This window comes from Mytilus edulis, chromosome 5, assembly GCF_963676685.1.
Source record: "Mytilus edulis chromosome 5, xbMytEdul2.2, whole genome shotgun sequence".
NCBI classification, from domain to species: Eukaryota; Metazoa; Mollusca; class Bivalvia; order Mytilida; family Mytilidae; genus Mytilus; species Mytilus edulis.
Window position 1 is genome coordinate 80,631,041 of NC_092348.1, and position 24,929 is coordinate 80,655,969.

Genomic DNA, 24,929 nt, shown 5'->3' on the forward strand with positions numbered 1-24,929 from the left:
AAATAGTTTTGGTTTTCATTGTTTTAAATCCCCAATATATATGATTTATCTATTTTTTTACCTTAAATTCTAAATCAGTTTAAGATTTAATAAATATTTGTTGAAAACTTCTGATTTAAAAAAAAATCACTTTCCATGTTTTTCGTTTGAGAATCATTAAACAAGTAAAGAAAATAAACATTGCAATTACAATTTTTTTATCACTAATTGAGTGTATTCCTAGAAGTAATTGGAATTACAATTGCTAAAGAAACAATATTCAGAAGGAAACAGAGAAATTTTTATTTTACTGTTATTAATCCAGTCATTTTGCCTTTTCTAATGGGAGATAACTCAATATAATTTGCTTTTGCTCTTGTGGAAATTTTAATAAATTTATTATTTCCATAATTTGATGAATACTTATTAACATGTTTCTAGTACAAATTGGTTATGCATAGTTGAATAAACAATTTTGTTTATTTATTGACACTGATATTTGTCATCTCATCCAGAATTCCAAAGAATTCAATAATTCCTTTATTCATTTTTCACTACGTCACTAGATTTTTTTCTAAATCTATATTTTATATTCTGATTAACTTCCTATGATATACATTCCAATTAAACAGGTGCAGTATCTTTGCATAATTCAGAATTTTGTATTATTTTTTTTTTATCATTTCCATTACTATATTCCAAATAGTTTTCCTCACTTTACAAATATTTTGTAATATTTTATTTATATTTTTACTATATCACTTGATTTTACTATATCCACAGTATACATTTTTATTTCATTTCCTATGATAAAGTTCCAAATTAAACAATACTTTATCCAAAATTTTATAATTGCTATTTCCAATTTCACATTCACTTAAAACATATCCTCACATTAGGAATATAAGAATATTTTACTTTCATTTTTCACTTTATCACTAGATTAGACTATATCCACTGCATTAATTCAACATTTTATTTCATTTTCAAGATCCTATTTAAATGGTGAATCATCTTAAGTTTGTAATAGATCCCAAAATTAATATTGAATGTTTTACCGCACATTTAAAGCCACAGAAACATGTTGGATAAACTCACACTATATCTCCTACTTGAGTTCCAGTTTTGAATTTTTTTAATCTTTAATATAACTAAATTTCATCTTATGAAAATTGAATTTCCTTGAGTGAAAACAACATTTTATGCATAAACCAGTTTGAATGAATTTTTTCCTCCATGATACCTTCATGACAATAAATTCTTGGTAAAAACAAGTCACATTTTAAGAGGCAAACTTTCTATACAAAGTCTGAGCAGTGAACTCAAATAAAATAATTCCAATATTGTATGCACAACGATACCAATAAATTTCAAACATTGCAAATAATAATCCAAAATAGAATTCTTGAACGGTCATGTGAAGAAATGAACAACATATCCATCTGAAATTTAAACTGTAAACTTCTGAACAGCTATTTCTTGTGTCACTGGCAGCTGAACAATACTATGTATAAGGGTTAAAATTTTAAAGAAGCATTTATTATGTTAAAACAGTTTGAATTTTCAAACATATTAATACGTAGTTTATTTAATCTTTTACAAATTTAGAATTTCAGGTAAATATTAGATAAATCATATATATTCGGGATTTAAAACAATAAAAACAAAAACAAATATTTTCTTCCCTATCAATTTTTGAATAGAATAATCCTAGGTAAAAAAAAAATCAGGTAAAAAGCATGCTGTAAGTTTGGAATAGGTGAATAAAAAGACTGTACAGGTAGCATCAAGGTATATTTAAATCTAACAATACCAACTGGTCAAATAAATGTCCCTATTGTATTGTCAATTTTAAAAACAAGTTTTACAGTAACACCCATAGCCAACTCACTGTAAGTCATTTGGTCAAACAGTACAAGGAAGTTAACCAAATCGCAATATTGCAAATTCCGATTTTCAATGTTTCGTGCAAATTGGAAAGGAACATGTATCGTGTGAAAAACAAGGTTTGTATGTATAATTATCATTACAAATACGAACACGTTAGTTTAAGTCGAAACGGATCATTTTGGACATGTCATTTACAGCTGAAGTAATGAAAGTCAGTCTCTTAGTGTGTTTGCATTGTAAATTGAAATAATGACAGAAGAAATTAATATCTCCATAAATATCAGTCAGATGATTCGGGTCAAATGTAAAAAAAAGAAAAATGAAAACCCTTGCTTTATTTTATTTTGACCACTAACATAATCTAAATAATTTATATTTTTGATTGGTGTTTTTATTCAAAAAAATCCCACTAAGTCCTTCAAAGAGAGTCATTGACGACAACCCTTAGACCAAAGGTAATATAATCAAACCAATTGTGTAATATCAAACATTGGTAATAGTATAGATACCAAGTCAAGGTTGCCAATGATTTTCAATCTCCCGTATTTCTAACGGCATGTCACTAGAGAAAACATCTACTGAAGTAATAAATATTACATGGCTTTCAATATCACACACCATATCAACTTTGAACCAGTATAATCCTTCGTGCAGATTTATTGTGATAATGTTGGAGTCTTGTTTTGATGGGGGTGTCATACTAAAACGCCATTTGATATCGATATTTATATGATAATAATATGACAATAAAAGAATTCCATATTTTATATAATGTCAATTAAAATTCCATACGACCAAAAAGAAATATACGACCATGAAAATAAGCATCATCCATCCTGTTTTGTCACCTTGAAAATTATCTGAAAATATGTAATAAGATCTAATAACAAGAACTATGACAAATAGGGGAAATAGACCAACTTAAACTCCTTATATCGAAGACACCAAATAAAAAATGATGATCAAATATTCAACAGTCCATTAGACACAACATCACAAACAAGATAGTATATCGCAGGAAATAACTCCTCAATCTAATTCTTTAAAAAAGAAAAAACCCGTGTGATTTGTAACATTTTATCTTTTAAGAATTCGAATAATGCTGCTTGAATCTGAATCTATAAATATATTTTCGAGAAATAGATTATGTGAAAACTTTGAATTTTCATATATGCACAAATACTGTGATTAAAAAATGAATGATCAAAATTAGAAAAGTAGCTGAAAGAACGAAGGAGATAAGAATTTAAAAACAAAATAAACACACATTCATATGTTTATTGTACTGGAAAATATTTCAAGATCATACAAATTATACAGTTGGTCAACTATGAAAAAACTGAATCGATAATTGTGCTTGTGAGGTAAGTGTCGTGGGAAAGAATCAATTGAGAGCCATTTCTTAGTCTTATAATAATGTTATAATTTCAAGGTATGCATATACGTCTATGAGAAGGAACGTTCACTGATTTCTGCACAAGATCTTCCACGCTTTGGTCAATTTTTTCGTTTGATAACTTCAGGGCCAAATAACACATTTCAGTGTTACCATTCCAAGACGCAACTGGTGGTAAACTATCATAATTCTTAAATCTAGATCTCGTAACGAAATCCTGAAAAGTTGATGAGACATTATCAGCATTACATGACATATATATAAAATAAAAACGTGTTCATCTCAAATAGAATTTCGGTCGAATTAAAGTTGCAGATTTATTTTTGTGTATATCTTGTTCCTGTTCCTATTATCTTATTAAAAACTTATATAATGCAGAATCTGAATGATACAAGGATATTTCAAAGGACATTAAAGACAACAGGCAAAACATTAAACAGAAATATATGACGAATGTTAAGAATTAATCATTCTTCATCTTCCAATAGTTTTAATTATATCTCATGACTAGGCTTATCTTATCAAATAAGAAAAAGTCACCAACCCTGCTCAAAAGCAGAAAAAGCCGAAGACCAACAGCAAGTCTTCAATACAGCGAGAAACTCCCGCACCCGGAGTCGTTCTATAGCAGGCCACTAAACAAAAATGTGTACTAGTTCAGTGATAATGGACGTCATATTAAAGTGCGAAATATACCAAAGAACTAGCAAAGGTCTCAACCTATTTTGGACAGGGTTGTTACAATTTAGCATAATCATGATCATTTTTAATCATTTGTAAACTTTCGTCATAATCAATTATTGACCAATTTTCTTGAAAAGTAATATCACCAAAATACTGAACTCCAAGGAAAAATAAAAACGGAAATTCCCTGAATGTCTATTGCAACTTACATGACTAATACAGACATTTTAAAATTTATTGCTTGAGCTGCATTGTAAAAAAGACATGAAGAGGGAGCATTATTGATATTAATCATTTACCTTTCTCAGCTGTGTTGTGTTAAGAGATATGAGAATATGTTTGAATAATCTTTTGTTTTCTGTTTTTTCTACTATATACTGTGAAGTGCTTAACCCGTCAAATGCCCAGCCTCGTGGTCGATTGATATATATATTGCATCTGAAATTTAGAAGCAGTTATTATGATTTATTATTTTAAATAGAACATCTTTTCAATAGATTTTAATTTATAATAATTCTTTTATGATATACATACATGTAATAGGACATTCTTTGATATGATTGGTCGTGAAGACTTCAGGAAATTGTTATTGACGCGTGGTTTTTATTTATAAACGACGTTGACCGAATTTGTTTTTGTAACCAATGTTAACAAAATGACGACGATAATATTAACAAAATCCGACTCGACGTAAAAAATATTTGTTTTCACTTCGCGTTAATCGTTGAATTAAATGATCAACATATAAACATTCATTTAAATGATAATAAGAGTTTTTGTAGTTTATTTTTCATCAGATAGCCAGTTTCATGGAACACATCTGTTTGTGTTAATCAATAAATATACTCATACGTCGGGCGAATTCTATGACATATACATTTTTAAAGGATTTTTGTGGTGTATAAACTAGACCAAGTCACTCACAAACAAATCATCCAGTCCGTCGAACATTTATTTGTTTGTGAGTGAATTGGTCGAGTAAATATCTTTAAAACAAGCGTTAAATCCTATACTATTCCGACGTAAACGTAACCTTACGTAGCTCTTCAACTTTGTTCTTATTGTTGCTTTCTTACAGTTACTTACCTGTCGAGAAGTTTCCCCTTTTTATCATGTTTATGCGGTCTTGAATGATGTACAGAAGCACAGGTAGAAACATTCGCGAGTGGGCGTTCAATTTTCAGCCCATGAGCAACTGTTAATCTACGATAAAAGCAGCTAATTATTATTATAGAAGCAATGAAGTTGTCTAACGAGAACTACAAGAATTAAACGTTTTACATGGTTAATTAAAAATTAGAAATTAAAAGTTAAATAATAGAGAAATTGAGGATAAAAAAAAACCTTGTAATTTAAAACATAACTTGTATTGCCCCTATTTGTACCTTGCAATAACAGCTGTTTCCCAAACCACGCCTCTTTTGGGAAGATATGTAATATTCATAGATATTATGTTTTGTAAACGTTCTGGTTCCCAGGTTTGAACTCTTTGTTTCATCTGGTAGAGACATTCCTAGTGAAAGTTGCCAGTATAATTACATATGAATAGCTGCGATATGTATTATTAGGAAGACACTAGGCGAAGGATGTGTAGGAAAGTATTTTAGTACAAGTTAAATTTCGAAGAAGATCAGGGCATATAAATGTTAAATATATGCCGCACAGCTCAATGTTTTGAATCTTAAATAGAATAGTGGTGCATATTTACTTCCAATTCTAGGCTATAATTAAGACTTCATAGTTAAGGTGGCACAATTGTAGCCGGGAAATTCTTACGGGAAATTCCAAGGTACCTTTGATAACTATTTACTGAAGTGTTAATCTCTATTACAGTGCTAGTTTGGTTTTAATTGTTCGAACCATTTAATTTTACATTTTGTTGTTATTCTGTTAGTACAAAGTTTTAACTATGTTTATCACGGACCATTAACAGTCATACATGTTAAAGATTAAAGTAATTACGAGATGGTTTGAAGTAAAAACTGAGTTTGCAGAGATTCTGAAAGTACAAAAGGAACGATCAAAATCATTGTTCGAAAACGAACTGACAATGCTAAAACAACAACAACAAAACAAAACAATACAACCAAAAGAATAACAACAGTTTACAAAACACAACACAAAATATAAGACTAAAAAACGGTAACTTAATAGTTCTGTGTAGGTGAGTTTGCAGAGATTCTGAAAGTACAAAAGGAACGATCAAAATCATTGTTCGAAAACGAACTGACAATGCTAAAACAACAACAACAAAACAAAACAATACAACCAAAAGAATAACAACAGTTTACAAAACACAACACAAAATATAAGACTAAAAAACGGTAACTTAATAGTTCTGTGTAGGTGAGTTTTTCCTTATTACTGTTGAAGTGTCCTTATTCTGTGTTTGTTGGTTTGGTATGTACCATTTTCCTAAATACATCATGGTACTTTTTAAAGTGCATTACAACGATAAGTTATCGCATAAGTATCTCAATTAGTCATGTTCATGTGCTGGTGATAATTAATACGTAGCCTGCTAGCTGGATCAAATGTTTTTTTTTTATTTAAGCTTTCAGTGGCAAGTGGTTATACAAATTGTCCTTGATAAAAAAAACCATGTTATGAATTTGATTGGTTCGAACGTAGCAAGCATTTAACACCACTGATTCAGAAAGTTTGTATGATTTGATGATAAATGAGAAAAAGAAATATTTGGTGGAGGCATTTTTACCGATAAGCACATATTTTTTTAAATAACGAGATAATGAAGTTAAAACATCAAACCGTATAGTCGGCTATAAAGAGACCTGACATGAAAATATGAAAGAATTCAAATAAGAAAACTTACGGACCAATTTATAACAAAACAATTTAGGAAAAAAACAAATATGACATACACAAAACAGCGACAACCAATAGAGAACAGGCTACAGATGTTTTAAATTACAAACAATTCATTTGAACTTTGTTTATAGTTGTCTTATTGGCAATCATATCACATCCTTTTATTTTTATACCATATACAATTTGTTATGTATGTTGTATGAACAAACTGTAAAGCTGTCAATTCGTGTGAAGTACGTTCTTTAGTGAAGTCCCAGAACTTGCAACATGCGTGGGGGAAAGTGCAGATGTACAGGCGGAATTATTTAACCGGTTGTAACCCTTACATACCGTCGATAAAGGTCGTCATCTTCCAGCCCCCAGTCTTCATACTGGTTAGAAAATCCATTGATTTGCTCGAATATATTAGCCGGCATATTTGATATTCCTCCAAAAAAATCTGCATAAGGAATTCTTCAAGAAAATCAAACAAAACTATATGCAACTGTCATGTAAATGAGAGGTATCCTATCTATAAAACCAGGTTTTATCCACAATTTTCTACATAAGGAGATGCATGTTCAAAGACAGGAATATAACAGCAATTTTTCATTAGTACAAAATTTTGAAAAGAGATTTTCCGTTTTATTTTTTTTGGGAAATCTGTATTTTTGAAAGTTCACTTTCTAATGGTTATCATTTTCCCATTTGAAACAAATCATATGAATTTCAATGTTTTTGACCTGTATCTTTTGTGTTTTAATTGAACTAATAACATTGTTCACGGAAGGTATATTGTCCAGTTAGATTGTATTTTTCGATTTATTAGGTACATTTTTTTAGATTTCAAATGCAGTTATATACGGACAAATCAGTTTAATGTTATTGTGCAAACATATCAGTTTTATTTAGTAATGCCAACATACGTCTTACGATATTCACGTTTTGAGCACAAATTATGCATAGGTTATTATTTTTCATATGAAATCAATCTATTCAAATAATTCTTGTTTTTGTTCTAGTACTAAAAGGTAAAATCACAAAAATACTGATTTCCGAGAAAAAAAAAAAAAGGAAAGTCCCTAATCAAATAACAAAATCAAAAGCGCAAACATATCAAACGAATGGATAGCAACTGTCATAGTACTGACTTGGTACAGGCAATTTCTTATGCAAAAATGGTGGATGGATTTAACCTGGTTTTAATAGATTTAGGAAGATGTGGTGTGAGTGCCAATGAGACAACTCTCTATTCAAATAACAATTCATAAAAGTAAACCATTATAGGTCAATGTACGGCTTTCAACACGGAGCCTCGCTCACATCGAACAAAAGGCTATAAAGGGCCCCAAAATTACTAGTGTAAAACCATTCAAACGGGAAAATCAACGGTTTAAAGCTAGTTAAACATCTCATTTGTATGACAGTCGATATAAACTCCATTATATTGACAACGATGCGTGAACAAAACAAATGTCAAAAATAGGGGAAAGTCGTATATTTACAGGATTTATTTAAAAAAAAAAAGATATCATGTTATAAGGCATTAATGTCTTTTATGATATCATACTGTGTTTATAAAAGTACCCTTACGAAGATTCATTTAAAAATCTAAAAAGCATATATCTAAAATGTTCATAAAATTAAATCACTTTCGATGAAATACCAATACAATTTGTTTGAGAATGCATGCTCTTATATAGTATTTGTTCCATAAAAATACAAAATTTACCCTCTAACTTTTCATTTTTAATGAAATTCTTTTTAAAACATTTAAAAACATGTATTCTCTATTGTAAAAAAAAATAAGATAACATCAAGGTGGCGGTAATAATCATAAATTTAAAAATAGGACATCATGGCACAAACGACACTCATCGATAAGATAACTTTTTTTTTTAATCAAAAAAACTTAAAACTAAGCAAATCGAGAAAAGATCAGTTCTAATATAAAAATTGCTTGAGCGTAACTGTGATAAAACATCAAAGCTGCATTGTTAAACCCAGTATTTTTCTCGATAAAAAGCAGCCGAAAGCAATAAAATCCAAAAATGACCTGATTCGTCCAAGTTCAAGTATTATTTAAAAGTGGCTGTGAATGTAAGGAAACATTTGTTCAATGAACGCATTTTTCTATTTATACATTTGCGTGTGTATTAGATAAAGTATTTTCAGATTTTCTAATTTATATAAAGGGACAAGGTACAATAAGGCCCGTTTTTGACCCCCCCCCTATTTTCTGATTTTCTAAATTTTGCTTAAAAAGCTACTTTGCACGTTAAAATATTCCCTTAGGTTTGAAGTTTGTTTGAATGAACTTCAAAACCATTTATTTCATAAAATGGGTGAGGTTAGGGGGTAAAAGGGCATTAAAAACGCATAAAAGAAGGAAAAATACCGATTTTTGACCATTGATTCTTAAAATTTAATAGCATGTGCCTACGTGACCCAGAAAAAATTATGGCGATTTAGACAGCAAAAACAGTTCTCATGACATTGGAATAAAAAAAATCCTAGGTCACGTTGGTGCAGGCACTAAAAAAATAACAATTTGTTGTAAAATCACCTGCAAAATCAATAATAATTACAATATTTGAATAATAACAGAAAGTTAACTCCCTCACTTCACTCAGTTGCAAAAATTTGTGGTTTTGGAGTTCATTATAACAAACTTCAAACATCATGGAATGTTTTAAACATAAAAAGTAGCTTTCCAAAACAGAATTTTAAAAAATGAGACAAAAACAAGCCTTATCGTACCTTGTCCTTTGAAATATGAAACATTGATGAATAGTTGAGAAAAACATTTTATTTTTTAAGAGTTTAGACGAGATACATATGCATAACTTTTGTAAAGGAGAGAGGCGATAAGCAAAAATATAAGAATTTTGAAAATATCGATGATAGTAGAAAACCCTTTCATTACTACTTTTCACAATTTTATCAAAATATTTACGTGTAATTGAATTGTTCCACTTTCACGGCCAGATGTCTAGGATGATATCCGCATGTGAAGAAATTTCTGTCATCTTCTGATATTATATCAACGTCATGAAGTACGACACAGTCATATGTATATTCTGCCATAGCATATTTAAAGGCAGCATTAAATAACACACCTTTATTGAAAAGTTCACCTCCAATCTAATTACAACAAAATGTGTATTTTAGTAATCTGTTATCATTCAGTAATAATTTACACTGCATAGTTTAATATAAACGGTAAAATATCTTCAATTAAGAGTTATGTTACTTAATGCGGGGTTCACACATTGCCGATTATTGCTCCCGTTTGAGATCAGACAGCGATACGACACGAAAAGTGAAAAAGTCGGATTAGTATCCTCAATTATCTGGAATGTCCTATTATTGTCTGAACGCAGTCGTTTTAGTTCGTAACAGATTCTTACTGGTCGTGAAGGGTCCGAATAGTTCGGCAAATCACCCCGACAGTAAGGTGCGTCCCGTAACATTCGGGGAAACTCAGCCGATTTTGTCTAGTCGGATTACAATCGTGCCTATGTCATGACAAATTCTGCTGTATCGGATCGAATTCCTAACAATGTTCTGTGTATTCGGGACGGAGTCCTGTGGAACGGGAATGATCTGGAAAAATTTTTCATTGCTGTTTTTCTGCCGATTGAGTTCAGATTGCATCCGGATTTTGTAGATTGCGAACCGTTTTTGCCGAAACCGTCCCGAAACAGTCCCGTTATTAATTCTAAATTCGTCAATGATACCCACTTCAGAGTCCCGACAATTACAAAATACAATACGACTGAGATCAGACGAAGCCGTTTGCAATGCGATAGAGTGGACCGTGATAGGATTACGTTCCGACAGTACCTGATCATCCCGAGTATGCCGACAGTTTTCGAATGGATAACTTCCGTCAGCATTGGTTCACTGTCTTGTCACTATCTGATCTCTGTCGGATAACATTTGGTAGAATCGGGACTCAGTCGTGACAGACTCGGTCGAATTTTACCTGGCGAAAGATACAAATCGGATAAGAAGCGGATTTAGAACGGGATTATCGGGATAAATTCGTTTGGAAACGGTTGAATATCGACGCTTCCTGAACAATATATGATTGTTGTCGTGATTAAATTTTATTTTTACAAATTTTAATTAAAGTTTGAATTTCCATCTACGATTCATAGGATCTTGATCAGACTTTTAATTAATTTTAATCGTAAATGGTCCTGTCAAGGACGGCAGTAAAAATCGTGAATGTGTGACCCCTGCTTAAGTTATTTTTACAGAAAGTTGTTTCAAAATTCGCTTATTCTAGTTAAGGAATTAAATTCACTTTTCAAACAACACAAGAATGACTCTTGTAAAGACTCAAACAAAAGATTTAAAAAAAAAAAAATTCTTATACATCTCTTATACTATTTTATTAATGCAGATGTAAACCACAGTTATGTTCAGAATCATATATCCTTCAGATCATAGTCATGTATTTTCCAAAATGGTTAAAGTTAAGCTTACCTGTTCGACTACGTATATACCAAATTCAATTTGTTGTCTGTGAATTCGAGGTAAAACATTATTTAGTAATGTTAGCAATCCTTTCTCCCTATTTCTGTAAGGTATAAGAATGGCTACTTTTTGTCTTGGAATGCACGTGACTGGTCTGTAATGTCCTTGGTCCATGAAGTTGTAAGTTGATTGTAAAACTTTTAGATTATATACACTTCTATTTAATGGTTCATATCCATCTGTAAAGGACGTTTTGAATGAATTATAAATTTTCATCAAGCTTAATTACTTCTGATAAAACTTGAGTTCTTAAAACATTCATAAAGTAAAAATAATTGATGAAAAAACCTGTGAATGAGAAAAGGATTTATAATTCTTACTGTTATGACGAACAGGGCAATGTAATGTGCATTTCCAATGAAGCTGATATACAGATGATATAAATACTTAAAACTTCTTACTTAATAGAAACTGACAACGCAATTGCCAACAAGAAAAAGGGAGGACAATAAACAATACACTGCATACTTTTTTTATTTTAAACCTAAGCATCACCAAACTAACCATCAACGAGTAGTGATCTTAGAATCCCCGGAATGCGTAATTTGTGACACCCATTTGGACACGGGCTGTATAAATAACGAGCCACGCAAGAAGTATAATACCAACAATGGAATAAATAGTAAAGGTTAAAAACAAACAAAAAACAAAATAGCAAGAACACTACAACATGTTATTCAGATGATAAACAACATTAGTAACTAAAAACTTTACCTCAAGCCCATCATGTATAATGTGTGATAATAATATAGGAAATTAATCAGCAAGTTCGTGGTATCTTTCGGTTAACTTAAAATTACCTGTAATATTTTTTCTGCAAACGTTTAGGATTAAGGAATATAAATGATGCCTTATCCGATTTTTTTTACACACAGTCCATTGCTGGTGTGATCAGTATTTAACGGTTTGGATATTTACATTATTTTGGCCTTAAGTGTTGTTTTGTACCGTATATATAATTCGGTATATAAGGACTTGCACGAAAATAAAACGTGTTTCTTCGCATTATTGTTTATGGTTGAATAATTGAATAGTTATATGTTGTATACAATAGTTTCATATTGTATACAATAGTTTCATGTTGTATAGAATAGTTTTAGGTTGTATACAATAGTGTCATGTTTTTATACAATAGTTTTATGTTGTATACAATAGTTGTATGTTTTATATAATTGTTTTATGTTGTATATAACAGTTGTATACACTAGTTTTATGTTGTATACTAGTTTTATGTTGTAAACAATAGTTTTATGTTGTATACAATAGTTTTATGTTGTATACTTACGTAAGTTTTCAGGATGTAGAGAACACAATGACTTTCCTTCAGCATACTTATCAGTCACAACATATCTCTTCATTACATCTTTATATCGGTTATTATCTTTCAGATACAAAAGTGAGTTCAGGAAAAAAACTATGGAGAGCAGCATGATAAAGACTGGTAAATAGTATATTCCTTTTTTCATCTAAATTTAAAGAAGAAATTGTAATAAGTCGCCCTTGGCATATATGTTTTTATGAAGAGCAAAAAACGAAATGTTCTGTGTATATTAAAACAACAAGCTTAAATGAGAAGCAACAGTAGCAGGCACTTTGAACTTCTCGAATTACTACTGATTACGTTCTACTACAGGAATAGATTACCGTAGCTGTATTTGACAAAATTTTCCGAATTTTGTGTTTTCTATTCTCTTTAACCTTGTACTTTATTTAACAACAACAAAAGTTTGAGCGACACTGATAGACGAAATGTGTGCATGGCTTACAATTATAATCTAGGTTTCTATGTTCATTTAACTAACTGTAAATCTATTTTTCCTATTCAAACCAAACTTAAAACCTTAAGCTTCTCGAAATGGGTCTAAGTCGGCGGCGACGACGGAACAATCGTTTTTATATGAAAGCATCACACGCCATACTTTTTTTATACACAGTCATTTGATAATGACAGATACTCATAATGCTAGTAACGCAAACGATAAATAATTGTACACAAAAGAGTATAACAAGCAAACGGAACTCAAATGTTTAATCAAACAGGGACACGCTCATGCAAGACTAACGACTAACAGAGGCCTATGACATGGAACAGGCGACAACATGCGCGAGGTTAAACATATTTTTGGAGGTCTTAACCCTTCCCATATGCATCTACCCGATGTGGAAAACCAAACACACAGAAATACAAATAGTAAAAATCAGTTCAAAAGAAGTCTGAAGTTTTAACATGAGGCAAAGGAAGTCATGTCTGTTGTTTTTTTAATTGTAGATTCAGGAGTATATATTAATGGGACATCATCAGAAAGGTTCGGATAGTAAAAGGATAGAACATCATCAATATATTTTAAATATACAATAATTTAGTTTCGTTGGTCTTTTTTTGTTACAAGTGCCTGAAAAAGTCCGACTCATATGAATATAAGAAAGGTCGGTCAGGTGAAGTGAACAGATGGTACCCATGGGAATGCATACAACCTGCTGGAAAATATTAAACTAAATAAAGCTTTTCGGAAAATTCACAAGGCTATAAATTGAATACTAGTAGTAATTGTCACCTTTTTTTCCATTTGTGTTTATACAAACTGAACAGCACTGTTATACAAATAGAAATAAGCTGCATACGTGTACATTTGCTGATGATGAATCTTAAGCAGTAAAGTATAATAAAATTTTAGTTACTTTCTTAGTCTTACTTTCTTATAAAAAAAATTATTATATGCATATTTCGGTTAAATGTTTAATCGTGCCGAATCTAAAGAAATCAGTAAACTATATTTTATTTTATAGTCTCTGTCTTATTGCTATCAAATTTACGCAAAAATTCTGATATTTTAAATATTTTGTTCATTTCAAAAATATTTACTCTGTACATGACTTATAATCTTAACCCTGTTTTTAATTATCTGATAATCGAATCTATATATGTGCCTTATAATTAATCTAAGGTCTCAATGTAACCTTATCGTTGTCTTTCTGACAAGTAAAAACATCCTGCACTTTGTATTAGGGATCCATTAAATTTACAAATAAAGGCAACAGTGGTACATCGCTGTTCAAAACTCATAAATCGAAGGAAAAAACAAAATCGGGGTAGCAAACTAAAACTGAGGGAAACGCATTATATATAAGAGAAGAACAACGACACATCATTAAAATGTAACACACACAGAAACGACCTAAGCATTATACAAAATCCGATGAGAATAACAAATATAACATCAAAACCAAATACATGAATTTGGGATAGAAAAGTACCGTGCCACAATCTTATAGTAATGTGAATTCACACTCAAATATAAGAAAAAACAACCGACACAACAGAAACACAACGCTAAAATGTAACACACACAGAAACGAACTATAATATAACAATGGCCATATTCCTGACTTGGTACAGGACATTTTTTAAAGAAAAAAGCTGGGTTGAACCTGGTTTTGTGGCATTCCAAACCTCCCGCTTTAATGGCAATGTTAAATATAATATTAAAATGACAACAAAGCCTTACAGGACTACAATACAAATACATGAAACAACATATTGGACAAAGAAACACACGAATCATAGCTAACAAAAGGCACCAGGTTTAAAATTTAAATACGTCAGAAGTGCGTTTCGTCCACACAAGACTAACTAGTGACACGCAGATACAACAGTTTGAAAGCCAAAAACAAGTACATTTTTTTTAAAAGAAAAAACACCGTATATACATAAATATATCTCAAATGAAATATGTCTCTGGCAAATTGATTTGTAAACAATTTCATATTCTTTTAATATTTTTCAAAACATGAATAAATTTTCAATGAATTGTTTGATTTTGAAATTATATAAAAAAATGTTTGAAATTGGAATTGACAAAAAAGATTTGCAAAAATGATTTGAAAAAAAACTCATATTTTTCTCGTATGTTATTCAACTTTGTTTCATTTTTAAAAGCCGAACAAAACTCTTAGTAACCCATTATTCCACTCTCTCTTCCATGTATGAATGGTCCTAAAATTTCATAATTCTACAAATATATTTCTAAGGTCATCTGAAAGATAGCAGCTACCAAAAACAATAAAAGAATGAAACTGTTCAACAGATATTCGCAAACACTTAAAAATATCATTCATCTATTTATACAATAGTTATCAAAGGTACCAGGATTATAATTTAATACGCCAGACGCGCGTTTCGTCTATATAAGACTCATCAGTGACGATCAGATCAAAATAATTATAAAGCCAAACAAATACAAAGTTGAAGAGCATTGAGGACCCAAATTCCAAAAAAGTTGTACCAAATACGGCTATGGTAATCTATTCCTTGGATAAAAAAAAACCTTAGACTTTTGTAAAATTCCAAGTTTAGTAAACAGGAAATTTATAAGAATTAGCATATAATTGATATTCATGTCAACACCGAAGTGCTGACTACTTGACTGGTGATACTCTCGGTGACGAAACGGCCACCAGCAGGGCATCAAACCAGTTATGTAAATAGTTATCAAAGGTTAATACATTTTTTTTAAATTCCAAACGTAAGAAATATGTTTAATATACATAAAATAATATTCATCTTTTTCATTACTTTACAAAAGAAGACAGACCTTGGTCAGTTCAGAAAACTCTTTGTAGTGTTATGACAATAAATAAACTTTTTCTAGAATATGAGTGGATTAGGGTAGACATATCATATGTCTTGTGGAAAGACTGTTCTTTTACCTGCGATAACACTTGCTGCCTCATTGGTATGTGTCATATTCATGAATAATAAAGGCAACAGTAGGATACCGCTGTTCATTAGTCTTAATCCAATTGAAAGAAAAGAAAAACAATTTAGAACATAAACTAAAACCGATGGAACCACATCAACTTTCAGAAGAAAACAACGGAACAACAGAAACACAGAGTTGCAATAAAACAAATAAAACAAGTAATTATCTGTGTTTACGTATATAAAAAATGGAGATGCGGAATGATTGCCTATGAGAGTACTAGTTCAAATGGAATGGATTTGAGGTATTATAGGTCATTCAATACTGTTCAGCATTGAGCAAAACTCATTCCGTATAGTCAGCTATGTACCGCCCCGTATTAACAAAACATGGCACAATTAAGACAATAAACCAGCCGGCTTGATTTTATGAAAACATAATAAACGTTAAATAGATATACATATATAGCAATCGAGTACGATCATAGAAGTAGCGTCTACATACAGTCACATACAATAGAAGTTATCAACACTCAAAATTGTCTTAACGTTGGACAACATATCATCAGAACTAACCTTAACATCATATACAGGTTTTTTTCATATATTTTACGTTTTTTTGTCGATTAGCATTTAAACTCATGACAATAACAGTATTACATATCATTATTTGGGTATAATTGTCCAATTATGATGTTGCTACCTGTATGTGCTTACTACTTTAACTCACTTATTAATACGGATTGACATATTAAGCTTGAACTTAACAGATGTTTAATTTCAATTCTAGTTTTCTTTTTTGACATTAAATATGTCAAGGTAATTCAAGTGCACCATGATACAGATTTAACAACAACAAGTTATATATTAGTTAATTATATATTCCAAAAAGACTCAGTTCATTCAAAATTATGACAAGATTGAATCTGTTTTCACCAAATTAAACTGTTTAACTGGTCAGAAATATTAACCAGCTGTTTATAAGTTAACAGAATGAAGACGTTAAAATTAAATGTTATCAAATAATCAAATAATCAAATTATTAGATAATACAAACTGACAGCGCCTTGGAAATTGACAATCAAAGTAAAAAAAGACCACCCCAAAAAAAAACAGTACACCAAACCTAAAGCACAACATAGAAAGGTAACACGAATCCAACCAAAACATTGTGGTAGATCTCAGGTGCCCCGGATGTGTAAGCAAATACTGATCTTCTCGTGTAGTACAATCCCATGATAAGTTTTATTCGGACGTTTACATTCGGCGAAAAGATGACTGGATTTTGGTAATGATCATCTGAACATATTTGTCGTCAATATCTTTGAAACAGATATTCCGTAACGGTCATCAAACTCGTGATGGCATCTGTACAATTCGATACGACTATAACTATTCACGGGTATCCCCATCAAAGAAGTCGATAGCGAATGATTTATAACAAACCTTTAAAGAATTGATTGTTTATTAATTTTGAAATTTGAAAATTTTTATATTAATATATGATTAAACTTAAAAAGACAAAAAAAGAAGGAATTATAAGTAATGATTCATTTTCAGTTATTCAATCATCGCAGGTAAAGTTAGTCTGAGAGGTATTCGGCTGTCCTTTTAATCATAAAAATCCTCAACTGTTTCGGTTCAAATACATCACTGGCTTTCAAGTACTAAGTAAATGGCTTTGACTGTCCTGACAACGATAAATCAAGAAAATCGCTTTGGACACATACCATTTTAACGTGTTATTTTCATTTTCTTCAGCATTGGGACCAATCTGTCCATCCATCTTAAGTTTGAAACGAGGAATAAGTCAATCGAAAGATGGGTGGTGGTTATATTTAATTGCTTTAAAAATGTCCAAACTACGTTTTATATCTATTTTTGTTTTTATTTAGACTTTTTTAGAAGGCTTTGACGCCTGTATAAAGAAGCCATTTTTCAACAATTACAAATTACTATCTTGACTTGACTACATTTATCTACAGTGCAGTGATTTGTTAAAAATTGCAACAAGTTAGCAATATAATGTAGTTTTATGAAACGCTCATACAAATGAGATGTTTTTACATCTATAAAACCAGTTTTAATCCACCATTTTCTACAAAAGGAATAGAACCACTAATTCAGGCCCGGTTGGAAAAAACATACAAGAAAGTAGTACACATTTGAAACAAAGGGCCTACGCATAGCTGCATCTTTGTCAATAAAATTAACGGTACCAATTTTCTTGCACCAGATGCGCATTTCGACAATACAGGTCTTTTCAGTGATGCTCGTGGCCAAAATATTTGAAATCCAAAACTTATATAAAAGATGAAGAGCTATAATCCAACAGGTCCAAAAAGTATAGCCGAATCCGTGAAAGGAATCAGAGCTTTGCACGAGGGAGATACATTCCTTAATTTATAATAATTTCTAATATTTTGTAAGAGCAAATTTTAATAACACAAAAAAATCCGTATTTTCATGCCAGTACCGAAGAACTGGCTACTGGGCTGGTGATACACTCGGGGACTGATAGTCCACCAGCAGAGGCATCGACTCAGTGGTAGTAATAAAATTAACGGTACCAATTTTCTTGCACCAGATGCGCATTTCGACAATACATGTCTCTTCAGTGATGCTCGTGGCCAAAATATTTGAAATCCAAAACTTATATAAAAGATGAAGAGCTATAATCCAAAAGGTCCAAAAAGTATAGCCAAATCCGTGAAAGGAATCAGAGCTTTGCACGAGGGAGATACATTCCTTAATTTATATTAATTTCTAATGTCAATCGAGGGTATATTTGGTTAGTTGAAGCATCAAATGAAAACTTGGGGATTTGGAATCACTGTAGAATCCTTGTTGAAAGATTTATATGGAATTTTGATAGAAAAGAGCACATTTGACCTGTTGTTCAGATCAGAAGTTCCTATTTTTGTACTACCAAACTTCAGGGAACCAGTAACACTCAGAAAATGTCTGTACCAAGTCAGAAATATGGCAGTTGGTATTCATCCGTTTCGGGGTTTGAGCTTTAAATTTTGCCATTTGATTGGGAACTTTCCGTTTTGCATTTTGCTCTCTGAGTTCAGTATTTTTGTGACTTTACTTTTGAACAGTTTGATCTGATTATAGTGAACACAATATTGCTTGAATTTCACTGACCTAAATTATGTGGACAGCAACACTTACAAAGAAGTCACTATAATTTGAAACATATACTTATACTACATAAAATTATTTTCAAATTAAACAGAATTTAACACAATTACTATACACTTGTAAATGATAAAACAGAGGACGATCATCATAATGGACTTAAGGCGATAAAGTGACTATAGACTTTCGTAGATTTTAATTGTTCAGATGTTTGACTTTATATAACATACTTTCAAACATGTAATATAAGTTTCATAGTCGTTGCTAGTATCTTTTCACGTACTGAAGACATACGAGGATAAGCATATTTTATAACATGTATTACAAAAGATGAATATATAGATTGATAGGCTATATTCAATAATTTCTATTGTATACAAACACCTATAAAACAAAGCATTATTTACGACAATCACTTCACATTAAAATTTTATAAATCAGAAGACTGAACACTTGTACCTGATAAAACAGGAGGCGACACTTAATAGAATTAAGACTATTCAGTCCAATCAGGACATAAAGGTCATTAAGACAACATTCTGTTTGGGTCAAGAATAAAAAAGTTGTTTAATTTCATAACTTATCCGGATTGGGGAAAATTATTTTCAGGTGTATTTTCTATTTACGTGTCTGTAATCTGATTGTTCTCGCGTCCATTGTTATTAAGTTAATATTTTCTGTAAAAGGTGTCAAAAGTACGATCACCATTCCTAAGTTAATCCATGTTTTAGCCATGGCGTTGTCAGTTTGTTTTAGATTTATGAGTTTGACTGTCCCTTTGGTATCTTTCGTCCCTCTTTTAATCGCTTGGAATGAAACTATTTCAATAGACATCTACTCGACCACTACAACAATCAGATATTGTTCAAGAACGAGGGTAAACACACGACGTATTTGATGTTCCGAAGATAAAAAGTTGTTTTATAACTTGCTAAGTCTCTATCTTGCATGCGATTCTTTAAACTATTTTAAAAATATCGTATGAGTTAAGAAATGAATAAAACGATGGGACACTAATAAAAAAAGTTTTGATTGTTACAGGAAAGAACATCGTCAATAGTTATCAAAGGTAGCAGGATTATAATTCAATACGCCAGACGCGCGTTTCGTTTTCATAAAACTCATCAGTGACGCTCAGATCAAAATAGTTATAAAGCCAAACAAGTAATATACATGCATGTATAAAACTAATAGATCTAAATTCGTTGATCTTTTATTAAGAAGTGAAGGCAATAGTAAAATAACATCATTACCGAACTCCGAGGAAAATTTTACACGGATATTCCCTAATAAAATGGCAAAATAAAAAGCTTAAACACATCAAACGAACGAAAAACTGTTATATTCCGTGTTAAAAATCCGTTTACCAGGAGAAAAAATAAAGGAGGTATCGATAGCCGAGTGGTCTAAGTCAGAAATGTCAGTAGCTTAACAAGACTGAGTGTGTGAGTTCAAATCCTATAAGGGGTATGTGACTAGACTTCTATCTTAATTGGAAAATATTGTCAGTAGTTTTTTTCTAATTAAATAGTTCTTTGTTAATACTTACCATTTGGAGTTATCTTTATTCTTATAATTAAAACATTTAAAAAAAAGGCTAGATAATCTTATGATGTTCTTATATGCCTATTATTGACCTCAATCACTAATAGCACGGGTTGACCTTCGTATTCTAGTTTTCTTATTTGACATTTCAGTATGACATGGTATTCTAAGTGCAACATGACACAATTTAAAATACAACAAGTTATATGTCATTCAATTATATATCTGACAATAAATGAAAGCTTGTAAAAAATATTTCGATATACCGAATCTCAGAAAATAGAATTTGTAATTGACAGACAAAGATAAACAAAATACAAAATACAAATGAGACTGACTATATTCCAAAATTCAAAATAAATTAAAAAACTAATCAAAGAAACGTGTATTATTTTCAATTTAACAGGGTCAATGTAACAACGTAAATACAGTAAAAATTTGCTTTTCATAGTATTATGTACACACATGTTGTACATTTGAAACATTTAATGAGTTGAATTGATAGTAAAATAATGTGTCTACATCATTAATAATTTGATTGAAGAAAATGACAGATTTTGTTAATCATTGTCATTCAAGATTGAGTTTTTTTTATTTTAACCATTATATTTGAATTTGTTTATATAGCGCATGATTGAGATAAACTTCTCTCTTAAGAATATACTGAAGAATCCAGTTATAAAAAGATCGTTCTTACAAATGCAGAAAAAACAGAGTCTTATTATATATCCAAGGACATTTTTGTGGGGAGCTTCTAAGTTTGAGAATCAATATCTTACATGTACCAAACGACAAAAGGCATCATGGCAGGCTTTGAACTAGCTTTCTGGCGTATTAACATATAATCATGGTACCTTTGATAACTATTTACAGCATTGGGTTGATGCCACTGCTGGTGGATGTTTCGTCCCTGATGTTATCACCAACCAAGTTACCAGCACTTCTGTGTTGACATAAATATCATTATATGGTCATTTTAACGAATTTCCTGTTGACAAAACTTTAAAATTTTCGAAAAAAAAGGAATTTTCTTTTCCCAGGAATAGATAACCTAAGCCCTATTTGGCACAACGTTTTTGGAATTTTGGGTCATCAATACTCTTCAACCTTGTACTTGTTTGGCTTTATAATTATTTTGATCTGAGCGTCACCAATGAGACTTGTGTGGACGAAATGCGCGTCTGACGTTTTGAATTATAATCCTGGTACTTTTGATAACTATTTACTGTAATAGTCTATTTTCATTTTACCGACTTTTGACTGCGGGCTCTGTATTTTTCCACAGTCGATCTACTCTGTGGTAAAATATCCTGGTCCTCGGTCAATTTCGAGCAAAGAGTTGAAGTACAATTAAATACTATACACACGGTGCAAAATGGGTAAGGGGGAGTGAACTGCTTTCTGATGATTTAGTCATGTATGAAAAGCATATAACAGTAAACTTTTCCTCAAAACTGTGTATATTAAAATTTTGAATTTACTTATGTCTGTTGATCTTGCTTGAACTAGTACCAAGATGGCAAACCACAGGTAACCTGTCGAAAAATATAAATTCCGGAGTCAAAAGTCGGTAATAGGAAAATAGTCTATTGCGAGAACTCTCATATCGGCATTTTGTGTCTTTTAACTTTATCTTAGAATTGCTACTGTTTTTTTTATCGCGCAGAGCCGACGAGTCTAGTCATTACCAAATGATGTTTACAATTTGTTTATATTTTTAGCTTTTATAACACTAGTCCAGGTTGAGGGTGGGCTTAGCGACAAAGATACCAACATATACGTTAAACATTATGTTTTTCTCGCCTTCAAAACTAGTATTTTGCTTCATGCAAACATCAGTAAATCAATAATTTTTTGATAAATATAATCAGAACGGTCAAGTATTAGCAGGAAATAACAATATGTGATGCACCTAAAGCATTTGCATTGGTGGCCGAAACATGTGCATTGGTGGCCGAAACGAAATATTTAAAATGGAATATCTAGATGATTTGCATATATAAATGTAAATATAAAAGATATAGCGCAATAACTACCATAATTAGCTAAGTAGACGTTTAAAGACAAATTACCTTTATTGTCACCAGTAGACGTGTAGAAACAAGTTAATTCACAATATCATTGATTCTATGTATATTTGTATGTTAATATTTCGAAAGTGTACTAGGTATGGCCTTATTGACTTTTAATTACATAAACATACTGCGAACTTGCAAAAACAATAATATGTTTTGTTGTATTATAATATTAATCTATATTTATTGATTGGCAGGACTGAAATATGAATATTAACAGAAGTCATATACATTTAGCATTGACAATTATCAATACGCATGTTTCTTTAAGTCAAAGCATCCTTAGCAGACAGTAAAAAACAGGTTTTACGCATGCAGCAAAAAGTGTGTTTTTGTGCGTACACTTTCCACTAAAAAAATGTCATGTTTCCATTAGACTAAGCAACACATTATTGTTATATTTTCTAATGCGGCGTTCACGCATTGTCGATTATGGCTCCTGTTCGAGATCAGACAGCGATAAGAAACGAAAAGTGAAAAAGTCGGATTAATATCCTCAATTATCTGGAATGTCCTTTCATTGTCTAAACGCATTTGTATAAGTTCGGAACAGATTCCGACGCATCGGAAATGGTCCAGAGAGGTCGACAAGGCACCCCCGATTGTAAGATGCGTCCCGTAACATTGGGAGAAACTCAGCCGATTTTGTCTAGTCGCATGGCAATCGTAACTATGTCGTGATAGATTCTGCAGTATCGGATCTACATCCTAACAATAAACTGTGTTTTCTCAACGGTGTTCTGTGGAACGGGCATGATCTGGAGAAATTTGTCATTGCTGTTTTTCTGCAGATTGAGCTCAGATTGCATCCAGATCCAGACAATTACAGAACACAAAACGACAGATTCCAGACAAAGCCGTTTGCAATGCAGTACAGCGGATCATGATAGAATTACTTTCCGACAAGAACTGTACATCCCTAATATGGCTACACTTTTCTAACGGATATCTTCCGTCATTGTCGGTCGCTGTCTGGTCACTGTCTGAACTCGGTCGTATTACATTCGGTAGAATCGGGACCCTATCGGGTCAGATTCTGTCGTGTTTTACCATGCGAAAGCTTCAAATGGGATTAGAATTGGATTAGATCAGGATTATCGGAACAAAATCACTTGGAAACGGTTGATATCGACGCTTCCTGAGCAATATCTAATTGTTTTTGTGATTAAATATTTTTTGTTACAAATTTTAATTAAAGTTTGAATTTCCATCCAAGATTCACTGGATCTTGATTACACTTTTGACAAATTTCAATCGGGAATGGTCTTGTAAAGGACGGCCGTAAACATTGTGAATGTGTGACCAGCTTAAATCAATATTTTGAATTTCGAACTCGTCATTCACATCAAAATATGGAGTTCCACATATACACTTACATCACTCACCAAGGAGGAGATTTCAAAAAATCTTAAATCAGTCATGAATTAACATGGAAAAAAAGAACGACACAGATCTCCTGTCTTAATACTGTCTACAAAAACTACACAGATAACTTTATCAACGATGCATATAATGGATGTTTATAGGCTCGACTAAACAACTTTTCAAAATGCTTGATATTTATTTATAGGTAATTAATGCATTTTTCCTTTGATGTGTACTCGCTTATGATTGTATATATAATTATTATCAGTGGACTAATCGTAATAAAACAATTATTGGTTCCTAAATGACATTTGCGAGTGCACTGCGAAAAGATTTTTTGATGTTCATTCTGTTCTCTCAGTTTTCGTTTATTACACTGATTAGTCTTTTGTATGTGTTCTGAGAAACTACTGTATTTTTCATTACATATTTTCGTTTGTTGTGAGTATAATTGACAGTTTTCGGGGTTTTTTTTGTTTTTTTTTCTCTTTATAACCTGTTTCTTAATCTAGCTAAACTTGTATGCCAGTTAAATTAAATTCCATTAAATTGACAATGATTTGTGAACAAAACAAAAATATTGAGTTTTTTTCTTAACAACTATTAAAAAACATCTAAGTAAATCACAAAACAAATCGGCATAAAGACAAAACACATAAGCAAAACAAAAGACACAAATATCAAAACGTACTATACAACACAAACACAATGGACATATATATAGATATATATAACAACAGAGCTTCTCCGAAACGATATAACAAAAAAAGGACTTTTTCAAATACATTCCGTACTGTTA

The 24,929-nt window shown here is 31.3% G+C and overlaps 1 protein-coding gene across 1 annotated transcript; it reads right to left on the bottom strand.

The window, feature by feature from the left end:
* Positions 1-3,137: 3,137 nt before the first annotated feature.
* LOC139522538 (beta-1,4-galactosyltransferase 4-like) lies at positions 3,138-22,784 on the bottom strand. The gene is made up of 8 exons (XM_071316011.1): positions 22,763-22,784; positions 12,588-12,768; positions 11,252-11,481; positions 9,714-9,901; positions 7,109-7,231; positions 5,036-5,152; positions 4,249-4,387; positions 3,138-3,482 (listed from the first exon to the last, which is right to left on the bottom strand). The coding sequence occupies exons 2-8, from the start codon at positions 12,766-12,768 to the stop codon at positions 3,297-3,299; spliced, it is 1,164 nt and encodes a 387-aa protein (XP_071172112.1). The 5' UTR covers positions 22,763-22,784; the 3' UTR covers positions 3,138-3,296.
* Positions 22,785-24,929: the final 2,145 nt, after the last annotated feature.